Below are 15,308 nucleotides of genomic sequence, written 5' to 3' on the forward strand. Positions count from 1 at the left end.
TAAGTAGGTGAGTACAAACCATTTGCACCACCTGGGGACCCTTCTCAGGGGCAGTTGGCCCGAACGTCTGCATCTTAGTTAGCTGCAGTGGAGTTGCTGCCGCTGTGCTAGTCTTTGGCCATTATGGGCCTATGTGCAGGAGATAAGAGCTAGTGTTGGCGGGATGCTCACCAGGGGCAGGATGCTGCTCTAAGCACGCTCACTACACTGTCTCTGTCTCTCTCCTTCATTGTGGTGTTCACGACAGAACCGTTGTCAGGTGCCCAAACCAGGGCCATTAATCACACTCATCAACAGTGCAACCGTTACCACCATTTGTGTCCAAAATGTTTTCATCACCCTGAGATTGGGAAACTCCGTGCCCCTTATTTCCCTTTTTCAAATACCAACTCTGTTGAGGCATAATGCACATACCGTGAAATTCACCCTTTTACGTTATACAATTCAAATTATACAATTTTAGTATATTTGCAGAGTTGTGCCACTATACTGTAGGGCATCATTACCATCTTGATTTTGGAAATCAGGGCCCTGAGGCTCAGAGGCATTAAGTAACTGCCTCCAGGTCACACAGCAGTAGGAGGAGGAGCGGGGCAGCCCTGGAGCCCATGTTCCAAACCACTGCTCCATGCTGCCTGCCCTGGAGCCCCCTCTGGCTGCTTCCTGCAGCCCTGCAGAGTCTAAGGGTGACAGCACCTTCCTCAAGTCCCATGCAATGTCTGCAGCTACTCATAAAAAAAATGGTCCGGATGAATTTTGTCTCGCAGGTTTTCCGCTACCCCATGAGTTTCTTTGACACAACCCCAGTGGGCCAACTCTTGAACTGCTTTGCGGGAGACTTGAACGAGCTGGACCAGATCTTGCCCGTTATTGCTGAAGAGTTTCTGCTTATATTTTTGACGGTGGTCTCCACCCTGCTGATTATCACTGTGCTGTCTGTGTATAGCCTGGCGATTGCAGCCGTACTTGCCGTTGTCTGCCTTCTTTTTTATAAGTGAGTGGGTTCCTTTTGCTTGTGAGTGGGGTTGTGACTTGGGGTGTGAGGCTGGGACCAACCCAGAACTGAATAGTCCCAGAGGTGGATGGTCCAGGTCACTCATCCTCACTCTTGGTGCAGGATGTCCAAAAGGGCCATCAGGGTGTTCAAGAGACTGGAGAGCTACAGTCGGTCTCCTTTTCTCTCCCACATCCTCACCTTCCTGCATGGCCTGAGCTCCATCCATGTCTATGGGAAAACTGAAGACTTCCTCAGCCAGTAAGTCCTTCTCTTGTCCAACTGAGGACAATGGGGGCTGTGGTGGTGGCGGGGAGTGGGAAGGTAGGAAACAGAACATCTGGGAGTAGCATCATCTTCAGAAACATTCGCTAGAACTTTGTTTTATTCCAGTTGCTTCTCTCAGCCTCCAGAGTCTCATCTGTAAAATGGGGACAAAGGTCCCTATCCTCTCCATTCTTATGGTGCTCATAAGAATAAAAAATGTAAGTGATATGAAAGATGTAAACAATTAGCAATTATATTAATAATTGCTAAATCTAAGTGGAAGATACACAGACATGCATTAAACCAACCTTTTAATTTTTTTAAAGTTATAAAAATTTTCATAAGAAAAGACTAGGCAAAAATCAGAGATGCTTAAATTAGCTCATGCAAATGAAGATTCTAGAGGGAGGACTGAATTCAGGTGAGGCTTGATGCAGAAGACTCTGTTTGTCTCTGTTTTATTGCTATGCCTCCCATGACGTTTTATCCTCAGGACCTTGGAGACTCCATGGCAGCCCCAGGGTCCCCTCATGGTAGCAAAGTGGCTGCAATAGTGTCAGCTCTCCCATCATCCTACTAGAGAAATTTCTTCCCTTCACTCACTCACAAATCCTTGTAGTTATTGGCTCTCATTGACCCAATAGGCAACATACCCACCCCTGAACCAATCAATGAGGCTGGTAGAAGAACATGGGAAGCCTGGGTTAGACACACATATGTGTCTCCAAGTTGTGCTTTTTTCTCAGGTTTAAAAGGCTGACTGATGCACAGAGTAACTACCAGCTGTTGTTTCTGTCTTCCACACGTTGGGTGGCGTTGAGGCTTGAGATCATGACCAATCTGGTGACCTTGACTGTAGCCTTGTTCGTGGCCTTTGGCATTTCTTCTGCCTCCTATTCCTATAAAGCCATGACTATCAGCCTTGTCCTGCAGGTGAGAGAGGGCCCTTAGACAACCAGGGCTCTCGTGGGCTGTGCTTACCCCTGGCCTGTTGCCTCTGAGCAGACTCAGGGGTCCATGGGACTTTAATTACACCTTGGGTTTTAGCCATCTTTTGAGCTATGTGCTTAGCCTGCTGAATAATTCTTCTTTGCTCCATTTCCTGATGTCACCTCTGAATTGGGAAGTCTCTATTTAAAGGTACTTAATGAAATGATGGATCATTGGGATTGAAGGGGATCTCATAGGCAACAGAGCCCAACCCTTGTGAAGATGGGGAAACTGAGGCCCAAAGAGGGGAAGAGTTGTCGAAATGGACAGATTTTTAGAAGCAGAGCCAGGACGAGAACCTGAATTCTTGGTTTCCTGGCTAATGTCTTTTTATTTCACTATTCATACCCTGATTCAGCTCTCAAACTTTTGTGAATGACTAGGTAGGTCATTAAAAATGCAGGCTTCTCTAGAGCAGGGCTTCTCAGACTTTCATGTGCATAAGACTTAACACAGATTCCTTTACCCCGTCCTTGGAGATGTTACTCAGCCTGTCTGGGAGGGGCCTACAGGAGGTCCACACTTGGGGCAGCACTGCTGTAGAGATTAGGGGTCAAGCCCCGGGGTGGGGGTGGAATTTAATTTTAAAGATGAGTCCTCTAGGGGATCCTGATGTAGCTGGTCTGTGTACCTCCCTTGGAGAAACATGGCCCAAATTCCTCCATGCAGGGCTGCACTGGGCATTTGGGGCACAAAGAGGGAGGTCTGTATAAGGCTCATTGTCCACAGAAACCCATGGAAGTGCTGTCCACCCAGGGCTGCCTCAGGGAACCCTGGGTATGCAGGTCCAGTGCACACACCCCTGGGGGCTTTCATTACCCGTCCTCTCTGTGGGTCATGTGGCTTTCTTTCTAACAGCCTGAGATCCAATGTATGACTCACCGAGCTTTCCATCAGTCCCCAATGATCAGACATTATTTCTACATGCTAAGGGGCATGCCTAGCTCCTTGTTGAGCCCATTGCATCAGGCACACGTATGCACAGAAACACTCCTACACATACACGTGGGTGTGCAGAACCTTCCACCGGCAGGTAGGAGTGGGTTGTGCAGTGCTCAGTCACAGACACCTGATGAGTATGATACCAACTGGATTTAATGAGAGCATTCACTGAGCCCTCAGTGTATTGCTGTGCTTCCTTCATTTAATTTTCACCATGCTCAAGTAAGACCTTGAATATACCCCACTTGAATTTAGAGATCATCTCAAGAATAGATATGATGCACTGAACACTAATGACCAGAGGAGTTGTGGGATGACATCCAGGACAACATACATGAAGGAAGCAAAAGGTCATTAAAAAGGCAGGAAAAGAAAAAAAACAAAATGGGTGTCAGAAGAGACTCTGAAACTTGCTCTCGAACGTCGAGTATCTAAAGCAAAAGAAAGCAACTATGAAGTAAATGAGATGAAAGAAGATTTCAAAGGGTGGATCAAGAAGACAAAGTGAAGTATTATAATGAAATGTGGAAAGACCTGGAGTTAGAAAACCAAAAGGGAAGAACAAGCTCAGCATTTCTCAGGCTGAAAGAACTAAGGAAAATCTAAGCCTCCAATTGCAATATTGAAGGATTGATTCTATGGGCAAAAACTCCTACGTGTCTGTCAGTTTGTTGTACTGTGGGGGCTTGTGTGTTGCTGTGTTATTGGAAGCTATGCCACTGGATTCAGATACCAGGAGGGTCACACATGGAGGACAGGTTTCAGCTGAGCTTCCAGACTAAAACAGGCTAGGAAGAAGAACCTGGCAATCTACTTCTGAAAAGAATTAGCCAGGGAAAACCTTATGAATAGCAGTGGAACATTGTCTGGTATAGTGCCAGAAGATGAGCCTCCCAGGTTGGAAGGCCCTCAAAATATGGCTGGTGAAGAGCTGCCTCCTCAAAGTAGAGTCGACCTTAATGATGTGGGTGGAGTAAAGCTTTTGGGGCCTTCATTTGCTGATGTGGTATGACTCGAAATGAGAAGAAACAGCTGCAAACATCCAGTAATAATTGGAACACGGAATGTAAGAAGTATGAATCTAGGAAAATTAGAAATTGTCAGAAATGAAATGGAGCACATAAGCATCAATATCCTGGGCATTAGTGAGCTGAAATGGACTGGTGGCCATTTTGAATCAGACAATCATATAGTCCACTATACTGGGAATGATAATTTGAAGAGGAATGGTGTTGCATTCATCTTCAAAAAGAACATTTCTAGAGAGGCGGGGCCAAGATGGTGGAATAGCCACTTGCTTCCGGCGAGCCCCTCTTACAACAAAGACCTGAAAAAACAAGCGAAACAATTATACTTATGACAACCTAGGAGCCCTGAACATCAAAGGCAAAGTTAGAAAATGGACTGAGCGGCAGGGGGAGAGAGAGACCGTTCAGAAGCAGAGAGGAATTGCCAGACCTGAATCACCAGGATCCCTTAGGTACCATTCCCAGGAGGGGCTGTGGCAGGCTGGTGGTAGTGTTAGGCCGCAGTTTCCTCAGGGAGAAGCGGCCAGCTGCACAGCCTACTCACACCTCCAGAACCAGAGAAGAATGGTGCTCTCGGCAAAACCTAAGTACTGGCATATATTTTACCACACCTCCAGCCCCCAAGCCGGCTTCGGTGGCTGTTGATTTCCCTGGGCCTGAGATAGGCCCTGTTGAGTGCCTGGAGCCATCCTCCCAGCCCTGGAGTAGGAATAAATTCACAACTGGGAGAAAAGATAATTTGCCAGCTCCACTAACCTGGGAAGCTCAGGACAGAAGCAGCTCTTGTCCAGGCATGAACGGTCCTTGGACTTTGAAGACCTTTCCCCACTGCATGGATCTGTGTGGGCCTATTACAGAAGAATAGGCCCTTGTTGGCAGACTACAACTGCTTCAGCTGTGTGGTGGAGAGGTGGGTGTTTGATGTTTGACATTGCTTTGCCTATTAAACAGGGTCCTCACCTACCACATCAGGGGCCTAAGGACTGGTAGCTCCACTTGGGTCACCCAGCCACCTGCGACAGGGGTCCAAGGATAACTGGTACCTCCCAGGCCTTACAACCAAAAGTGTTGGGTGCCCATGTTCCATCTGCAGAACCCACCCACCTGTACACTCTAGGGAAGAGGGATGTGCTTTCTTCAGAGACACTTGGGGGATGATTCTCAGCCCTCTGCCTTGTTCAGTGTGTGACCCCCTGCTGCAACCAGGTACTGGTACCTACACCAATCACCCCTGCCACTCTAAGACTGTAAGACAGCCTGACCACACACTTGATGGCCAGTTACCTGGACACCTGAGCTGAATCTGTACAAGAAAAGTGAATGGACTCCTAGACTGATATATCTGATAACAGCTCTAGCCATCTGGGGACAGGACGTCACAGCTTCAAAGGTGAAAATAATCAAGATAGCTCTCTCAAGCAACCCATTTGGGCATATCAAAAGAAAACAAAGCAAGAAGCTACGATACAGTAAGCAAACATAAACTAATACAATAACTTATAGATGGCTCGGAGACAATAGTCAATATCGAATCACATAAAGAAACAGACCATGATTGCTTCAACAAGCTCTCAAAAAAAAAAGAATCAAGGGATCGTCTAGATCAAAGTGCCTTCCTGGAATTACCAGAGGCAGAATACAAAAGATTGATATACATAATCCTTCAAGACATCAGGAAGGAAATCGGGCAATACGCAGAACAAGCCAAGGAACACATAGATAAAGCAGTTGAGGAAATTATAAAGGTTATTCAGGAACATAATGAAAAATTTAATAAGCTACAAGAATCCATAGAGAGACAGCAATCAGAAATTCAGAAGATAAACAATAAAATTACAGAAATAGACAACTCAATAGAAAGTGAGAGGAGCAGAATTGAGCAAATGGAAGGCAGAATTTGTGAACTTGAAGATAAAGCACTTGGCACCAATATATTTGAAGAAAAATCAGATAAAAGAATTAAAAAATATGAAGAAACCTTAAGAATCATATGGGACTGTATCACAAGAAGTAACCTATGAGTGATTGGAATAACAGAACAGGGAGGGATAACAGAAAATACAGAGAGAATTGTTGAAGATTTGTGGCAGAAAACTTCCCTGATATTGTGAAAGATGAGAGGATATCTATCCAAGATGCTCATTGAACTCCACATAAAGTAGATTTTAAAAGGAAGTCACCAAGACATAATCAAACTTGCCAAAAAGAAAGAGAGAATTTTAAGAGCAGTTAGGGATAAACGACAAGTCACCTACAAAGGAGAGTCAATAAGAATAAACTCGGACTACTCGGCAGAAACCATGCAGGCAAGAAGGCAACAGGCTGACTAATATAAAGCACTGAGGGAAAAAAATTGCCAGCCAAGAATCATATACCCAGCAAAACTGTCTCTCAAATATGAAGGTGAAATTAGGACATTTCCAGATAAATAGAAGTTTAGGGAATTTGTAAAAAACAAACCAAAACTACAAGAAATACTAAAGGGAGTTCTTTGGTTAGAAAATCACTAATATCAGGTATCAACCCAAGACTAGAACACTGGACAGAGCAATTGGATGTCAACCCAGTCAGGGAAATCACAAAAATAAATCAAGATAAAAAAAAGAACATTTCAAGATCTATCCTGAAGTATAGCGCTGTCAGTGATAGGATAATATCCCTATGCCTACAAGGAAGACCAGTTAATATGAGTATTATTCAAATTTATGCACCAACCACTAAGGCCAAAGATGAAGAAATTGAAGATTTTTTATCAGCTTCTGCAGTCTGAAATTGATAGAACATGCAATGAGAATGCATTGATAATCACTGGTGATTGGAATGCAAAAGTTGGAAACAAAGAAGTATCAGTAGTTGGAAAATATGGACTTGGTTGTAGAAACAATGCTGGAGATCAAATGATAGAATTTTGCAAGACTAATGACTTCTTCATTGCAAATACCTTTTTCACCAACATAAACGGTGACTATACACATGGACCTCACCGGACAGGATACATGGGAATCAAATCGACTACATCTGTGGAAATAGACGATGGGAAAGCTCAATATCATCAGTCAAGACAAGGCCAGGGGCCGACTGTGGAACAGACCATCAATAGCTCATATGCAAGTTCAAGCTCAAGGTGAAGAAAAGCCAAGCAAGTCCATGACAGCCAAATATGACCTTGACTATATCCCACCTGATTTTAGAGATCATTTCAAGAATAGATTTGATGCATTGAACAATAATGACTGAAGACCAGACGAGTTGTGGAATGACATCAAGGACATTATACATGAAGAAAGCAAGAGGTCATTGAAAAGACACGAAAGAAAGAAAAGACAAAGATGGATGTCAGAGGAGACTCTGAAACATGCTGTTGAACATCGAGCAGCTAAACCAAAAGGAAGAAATGATGAAGTAAAAGAAGTGAACAGATTTCAAAGGGCAGCTCAAGAAGACAAAGTAAAGTATTATAATGACATGTACAATGAGCTGGAGATAGAAAACCAAAAGAGAAGAACATGCTCGGCATTTCTCAAGCTGAAAGAACTGAAGAAAAAGTTCAAACTTTGAGTTGCAATGGTGACGGATTCTATGGGGAAAATATTAAATGACGCAGGAAGCATCAAAAGAAGGTGAAAGGAATACACAGAGTCATTATACCAAAAAGAATTAGTCGACATTCAGCTATTTCAAGAGGTAGCATATGATCAGGACCTGATGGTACTGAGGGAGGAAGTCCAAGCTGCGCTGAAGACATTGGTGAAGAACAAAAGAGGTAGCATATGATCAGGAACTGATGGTACTGAGGGAGGAAGTCCAAGCTGCGCTGAAGACATTGGTGAAGAACAAGGCTCCAGAAATTGGTGGAGTATCAATTGAGATGTTTCAACAAACAGATGCATCGCTGGAAGTGCTCACTCATCTATGCCAAGAAATTTGGAAGACAGCTACCTGGCCAATCGACTGGAAGAGATCCATATTATGCCTATTCCCAAGAAAGGCAATCCAACCAAATGCAGAAATTATCTAACAATATCATTAATATCACACACAAGCAAAATTATGCTGAAGAACATTCAAAAGTGGCTGTAGCAATATATCGACACAGAACTGCCAGAAATTCAGGCCAGATTCAGAAGAGGGTATATCGTTGCTGATGTAAGATGGATCCTGGCTGAAAGCAGAGAATACCAGAAGGATGTTTACCTGTGTTTTATGGACTATGCAGGGACGTTCAACTGTGTGGACCATAACAAATTATGCATAACATTGCAAAGAATGGGAATTCCAAAACATTAATTGTACTCATTAGGAACCTGTACACAGACCAAGAGGCAGTTGTTCAAACAGAACAGGGGGATAATGAGTGTTTTAAAGTCAGGAAAGGTGTGCGTCAGGTTGTATCCTTTCACCACACCTATTCAATCTGTATGCTGAGCAAATAATCTGAGAAGCTGGACTATATGAAGAAGAACAGGGCATCAGGATTGGAGGAAGACTTATTAACAACCTGCGTTATGCAGATGACACAACCGTTCTTGCTGAAAGCAGAGAGGACTTGAATCAAGTACTGGTGAAGATCAAAGACCACGGCCTTCAGTATGGGTTACACCTCAACATAAAGAAAACAAAAATCCTCACAACTGGACCAATGAGCAACACCATGATAAACAGAGAAAAGATTGAAGTTGTCAAGGATCTCATTTTACTTGGATCCACAATCAACACCCATGGAAGCAGCAGTCAAGAAATCAAAAGACTCATTGCACTGGGCAAATCTGCTGCAAAGGACCTCTTTAAAGTGTTGAAGAGCAAAGATGTCACCCTGAAGACTAAGGTGTGCCTGACCCAAGCCATGGTATTTTCAATCACATCATATGCGTGTGAAAGCTGGACAATGAATATGGAAGACCAAAGAAGAATTGACGCCTTTGAATTGTGGTGTTGGTGAAGAATATTGAATACACTATGGATTGCCAAAAGAATGAAAATGTCTGTCTTGGAAGAAGTACAACCAGAATGCTCCTTAGAAGCAAGGATGGCGAGACTGCATCTTACATACTTTGGACATGTTGTCAGGAGGGATCAGTCCCTGGAGAAGGACATTATGCTTGGCAAAGTACAGGGTCAGCAGAAAAGAGGAAGACCCTCAATGAGATGAATGGACACAGTGCCTACAACAATGGGCTCAAGCATAACAACGAACATGAGGATGGGGCAGGACTGGGCAGTGTTTCGTTCTGTGGTACGTAGGGTCGCTATGAGTCGGAACTGACTCAACAGCACCTAACAACAACATTATTGTTCCTATTTTACAAATCAGGAAACTGAGGCTTAGGGAGTTGAACTAACTTGCCCATGCTCCCACAGCTAGAAAGAGACAAATCTTTCCATAGGACTTACTCTCAATCAATCTCTCCCTCTCTCCTTCTCTGTCTCCCTCTTTCTAAGCTTTCCTCCCTTTGACACACACACACACACACACACACACACACACACACACACACACACACACACACACACACACAAACCCTTATGCAGGCACCACCTGCTATGCCATAGTGCTGACTTGCTCCCAAACTTTCAGATGCTCTGGGGGAGAAAAAGCAGAAAGAAAGCAAAGGGAGAGTGCTTGGAGTGGAGCGATGTCAGGGGGTCCTTACCCAGGTTTTCCCACCACAGCTGCAGCTAAACTCAGGAGTGGGCTGAGGGGCGCAGAGGCATCTGCTCAGTTCTCCTAAGGGAAGTGGTCTTGGTTTGAGGAGTGAGGGAAGAGCAGTGAGTGGTTTTCAGGAGTGTTGAGTCTCTTGATGCTTCTCTTGGTTCCAGCTGGCATCCAGCTTCCAGGCCACTGTCCGGTTTGGTTCGGAGACAGAGGCGTACTTCATGGCTGTGGAGAGGATGCTACAGTACATGAAGGTGGGGTGCAGGTCTGGGTCTGGGGTGGAAAGCTCTGCAAGGCTGCACATCCAGGCATGGGGCATACCCTCTGGGGCCTCTGCACCCCACCCCAGGGCCCTCCTCCCCATCTACCCAGGACCTTTGTGTACCACCTCTCTGAGATCTTCAGTATCATCGGCTCATTTTGACCATCACCACAACCCTCAGAGCATTGCTGATGCAGAGGGAATAACCTGTTTTAGAAACAAGAGGTAGACCTTGCCCAAGAGTAATAATAACAGCAAGTAGTTGTTATTGTTACAGTAATTGGACAATAATAATTGTTATAATAATAACTGTAAACCAAAGCACCACACCAGTTGCCATCAAGTTGATTCTGACTTACGGTGAGCTGTGTGTGCACACTAGCCAACCTCTGTGGTGCTCCATAGGGTTTTCAAGGCTGTGCCCTTTCAGAAGCAGATCACCAGGCCTTTCTTCTGTGACACCTCTGGGTGGGTTTGAACCACCAACCTTTTGGTTAGTAGTTGAGTGCTTAGTTATTTATGCCACCCAGAGATTCCTAATAATAATTGTTATTATGTTATTGGTTCTGTTTATGTCACAGAAGTTAAGGGCACAGATTTTGGAGTCAGATTGCCGAATTCAAGTGCAAATTTTGCCATTTGGATTGGCTGTGTAACCTTGGGCAACTTATTCATCCTCTCTGTTTCCCATCCCTAAAATGGGAAAGAGAACAGTATCTACTTCATTGGGTTGTTTCAAAGATTAAATGATACACAGTGTGAAGTACTTAGAGCAGAGTCTGGTTCATAGTAAACCTTCGGTACTGTTCACTATTATGACTGAACCATTTCTATGTGCCAGGTACTATGCTAAGCCCTTTATATAGATTATTTCATGGAATCACAAAACAATTTTATGAAGTTGATTAAATTATTATTCCCATTATCCAGATGAGGAAACTGAGGCTTGGCTAAGTTGAGCATCTTGCTGAAGATCACACAGTCAGGGGCTGGCAGAGCCCTCTGCCTCTAACGCCAGGCTCCTGCCTCTGCTGTGTGGCAGCAGCTCTGATTGAACACTGAGTGATGCTGCCGTAACATTGCCCAGGCAGAGGAGAGCTGTGGTGTGCAGCCAGAAGTCCCTGCTTCTTCTCCTCTGTTCTTTCCTCCCATCACGCCCAACTGTACCTGATGAAAGGCTAGTGGGCTTGGGGTCAGGCCGACCTGGGAGTGAGTCTCAGCTCATCCACTCATAAGCTGTGTGATGTTAAGCAAGTCGTTTAACTTGTTTGTGCGCATATTTGCTCACCTGTGAAAGGAATCTAAAAGTGCCTACCTCCTAGGCTGAGGATAGACAGGGATAAAGGCTGAGCAAGGGTGCTGAGCTGTAAACACCCTCTTGGATGGGTTAGCTCTGCTGCCCTCAGTAGCATTATTCTGGATTCTGTCTCTGTAGAGCCTCACAGAATAAACTAGAAAAAGTGCTCCAGGTTATAATGAGGGGCCAGCCCTCTGGGCTACTCATTCTTTTGGGAGAAAATTATGAGCATTTCAGGAGAGTAAGGGAATGTTCTGGAGCACAGGGACCTGTTGGGGTTCCTCTAGTCACACAGCAGGGGGCTTGACCACAGTGCTGGGCAGGCTGGGTGAGTCACACCACAACACCTGAGGCCGGTGGGTCGGCAGGGATGGGCCAAGATGGATGACAACTATTGATTGCTTTTTCTTTCTTTAAAAATGAGATTTGTGTCCCTGAGGCTTGTTGGAATGTGGAAGACGTGAGCCCTCCCCTTGGGTGGCCACAGCATGGGGAAATCACCTTCCAGGATTATCAGATCAAATACCGAGACAATAGCCCTATTGTTCTTGATGGCATCAACCTGACGATTCGCAGCCAGGAAGTGGTGGGCATCGTGGGAAGGACGGGCTCAGGTGAGTTGAGTGGCCAGGCCATTTCTGTCCTATCCTCTGGCCTTTGGGTTCCAGATTTATTTTGGGGCATATGTTCTTGACAAGTATTTATAGGGTCCTCACTCTGTGCTGGGCCCAGGGCTAGTGTGGTGACCCAAACCCCAAGGCCCCTCCTTCATGGAATTCCAGTTGGGGAAACAGATGATAAGTCACCCAATAAAGAAATAGATCATTACAGGCTGTGGCGATGGCATGAAGGAAAGAAGCACCCTGGTGTTATACTGAGTCCTTGTGGCCTGGGCTGTGAGGTGACGTTTGAGCTGAGACTTGGAGAGGGACCAGAATCCAGGAGAGGAGCACTTTAGGCCGGGGGCAGTGCGTTCATGTGGAAGCTCTAGGAAGGTGAAGGGCAGGGGCAACAAGGGACTTCTGAGTTTTCATTTTCCTTCTACCCTTCCCTTCATAGACCTCTCTTATCAGCCTCCTGAACGGTGAGGTCATGGCTGAAGGAAACATGAGTAGTGTATGTATTTCATAGCAAACAGAGAGTTTGGTTTTTTTGGTAGGAAATGAGCAGTGTTGCTTTGCTCAAAGATGGCCATAACCCAATCTCCTGCACCAGGAAATTTTCAGGAGCTCTACGAGGGAGACTATGAGGCAGAATCCATTCAATGGCAATGGGTTTTTTTTTTTTTTTTTGGTAGAGAGCGATACACATTAAAAGCCGAGTAGTCAGCCACCATCTTTGAGCAGGGCACGACTGCCTGTTTCCAACCAGGATCAAAACCCAACATGTAAGAGATTTGGTTGTTATGCAACACCTATGCTGCCTATGTTTCCCAGCACCATGACTGAGCTGTTTCCAACCACATAGAAGCCTTGCCTTCTCCTCCTTCCTCCTCCCCTTCACCTTTCTCCTTTCTGACTTCTTTCCCTCCCTTCCCCTTCTATCACTTTTGGGAGGCCAGTCCCAAACACCACCCCGCCCCCTCTTTGCATTGTTCAGAGACACTGCTCAGACTTGATTCTTGACTCCTGTGAGCTGATGCACCTACATCATCTGTGAGTTGCTTCTCCTTTGCTTTGAGGGGGTTGCCCAGAGTTGCCTTTCCAGGTGGTGCCCTGGATGACTCAAGCTTTCACGGGTCTGTGCCTCCTCTGGACCCTTGCAGCACTTTCTCTACCACAAGGTGAAGGACATCCAGATATAATCTTTTTGTGTTCTTCCCCTGCTATTTCTCACCTGCCAGGGAGAGGGCTGGGATCTCACGTAGAGAAGCTTTCAGTCCATTGGCTGTGTTCATTTAGTAGATACTTGCTGAGCACATCACGTGTGCCAGGCTCAGGGAACATGAAGGCTAGCAAGACGCAGCTTCTACCCTCACAGGGACTGGAAACTCACATGCCTTCAGGGCCTGGCAGGTAACATGATGAGTGAAATGGGCCTCAGGTGTGGTGACAGGGGGTGGGAGAGCATGTGGCAAATGGGAGCACTGTCCATTCTGAAGGCAGCAGCCATACTCAGCTCCAGCGGCTTGTGACCTGGGGGATGGGGCCCAGCATTGTCAATTCTGCTGAGTTTTCAACAGAAGCCTGAAATTTGAATTTTTGCATGTAGGATCTTTGGAATTTTTAATGCTGTCAAGGAATTTAAAAGTAACAGTAACATTGTGTGTGAAATAAAATAGACATGTGGCTTGGTTTGATCCAGAGGCTCCATTTGTAACCTCCATCCGATGCAGACTATAAGAAAACTGCTCATGGTGTCAGGCACCATTTAAAGCAGAGACCCCAGCCCTCTTCTGCCCTCTGCATGGTCACGATGACAAAGAATGGGCCACGTAGGGGGCTGGGTTCACTGTGAATGCCCCTAATGCCGACTTAGGAACCAAAGGCTCATTTGTTTCTTGCTGACAGGGAAGTCTTCCTTGGGAGTGGCTCTCTTCCGCCTGGTGGAGCCCACAGCAGGACGGATTCTCATTGATGGTGTGGACATCTGCAGCATTGGCTTGGAGGAGCTGAGATCCAAACTCTCAGTTATCACTCAAGATCCAGTCCTGCTCTCTGGAACCATCAGGCAAGTGCCGTGCTAGAGGCCTTGGTGGTTTAGTGGTAGAAGTCACACCTTCTGTGTGGGAGACCCGGGTTTGACTCCTGGCCAACACCTGATGCACAGCTACTACCTGTCAGTTGTAGTTTGTGAGATGCCATGATGCTGAACAGTTTCAGTGGAGCTTCCAGACTAAAATGGGCTAGAAAGAAAGGCCTGACAATCTAGTTCCAAAATTCAGCCAGTGAAAACCGTACACATCACCGTGGTTTGATCCACAACCAGTCATGGAGATGGCGCAGGTTGGGCAGCATTTTGTTCTGTTGTGCACGGGGTTGCCATGAGTCAGGGTCTGACTGGATGGCAGCTGACAGCAATAGGCCAGATGGCTGTTTGATGCAGAGGACTGACTCCAGGAAGGGGTCACAAGATCAGGATTCAAGATCAGGGCTAACTCTAATTAGCTGGTGACCCTGCGACAATGCCTCCATTTCTAGGTCTCACACCTCTCCTTGGCAAATGGGGTCCCTCATGCCTACCTGCCCACCTCGCTGAGATGTCACTGAGGATGAATGAGGCCCTGATATACACAAGGGCACTTGTCAACTATAATGCCCCCAACAAAAGCAAGGCATAATTTTTTAAATACCTGATGGACTGACCAAATTTCAGTTCACAATTAAGCACTGGCACTGCAACTGCTGTATGCTTTTATGTCTGGGTGATGCGGATTCTCTTCTCATTGCACACCGAGGAAAGGCCTTGGAGGAGTTTTAGGCTGAAGGTTGAGAAGTGCCCCTTCACAGGGTACAGAGTCTGGGCAGTGCAGAAGTGTGAAATCACCTGGGCAGGCCAGTCAGTGAAGCAGGCAGGACTGGCACTTCACACACCTTCCGTTTCTTCAGATGTCAATTCAGAGGACTGAGTTTTATCTGGATTAGTACATCTACCCGGCAGTCTACTTTAGCTGTGTAGGAACATAAAGGCATAAAGACTGGGGAAGATTGAGAATCGATGCTTTTTCTTTTCAACCAGCACTACTATTTATTTCCCAAACTTTTTCATCATCCCCATCAGAAACTCTGTAACCATTAAACAGTAACCCCTCATCCTGCTCTGGCCTCAGCCCTTGGTAACCACTATCTACTTTTTGTCTCCTTATATTTGCCTATTCTAGATATTTCATACATGTGGGATCATACAATATTTTTGTTTTTTGTGTCTGACTTATT

At 45.6% G+C, this 15,308-nt stretch overlaps 1 protein-coding gene across 3 annotated transcripts in view; it reads left to right on the forward strand.

Moving 5' to 3' along the window:
- Positions 1-15,308, forward strand: part of ABCC11 (ATP binding cassette subfamily C member 11) — a 95,953-nt gene that overhangs the window by 67,991 nt on the left and 12,654 nt on the right. For all 3 annotated transcript variants that reach the window (XM_049864924.1, XM_049864925.1, XM_049864926.1), the window contains exons 20-25: positions 768-994; positions 1,118-1,255; positions 2,008-2,194; positions 10,039-10,128; positions 11,858-12,047; positions 13,944-14,103. In XM_049864924.1, the coding sequence (XP_049720881.1) occupies positions 768-994; positions 1,118-1,255; positions 2,008-2,194; positions 10,039-10,128; positions 11,858-12,047; positions 13,944-14,103 (992 nt within the window). The remainder of the gene's footprint in view (positions 1-767; positions 995-1,117; positions 1,256-2,007; positions 2,195-10,038; positions 10,129-11,857; positions 12,048-13,943; positions 14,104-15,308) is intronic.

The sequence above is a fragment of the Elephas maximus genome, chromosome 21 (assembly GCF_024166365.1).
Source record: "Elephas maximus indicus isolate mEleMax1 chromosome 21, mEleMax1 primary haplotype, whole genome shotgun sequence".
NCBI lineage: Eukaryota > Metazoa > Chordata > Mammalia > Proboscidea > Elephantidae > Elephas > Elephas maximus.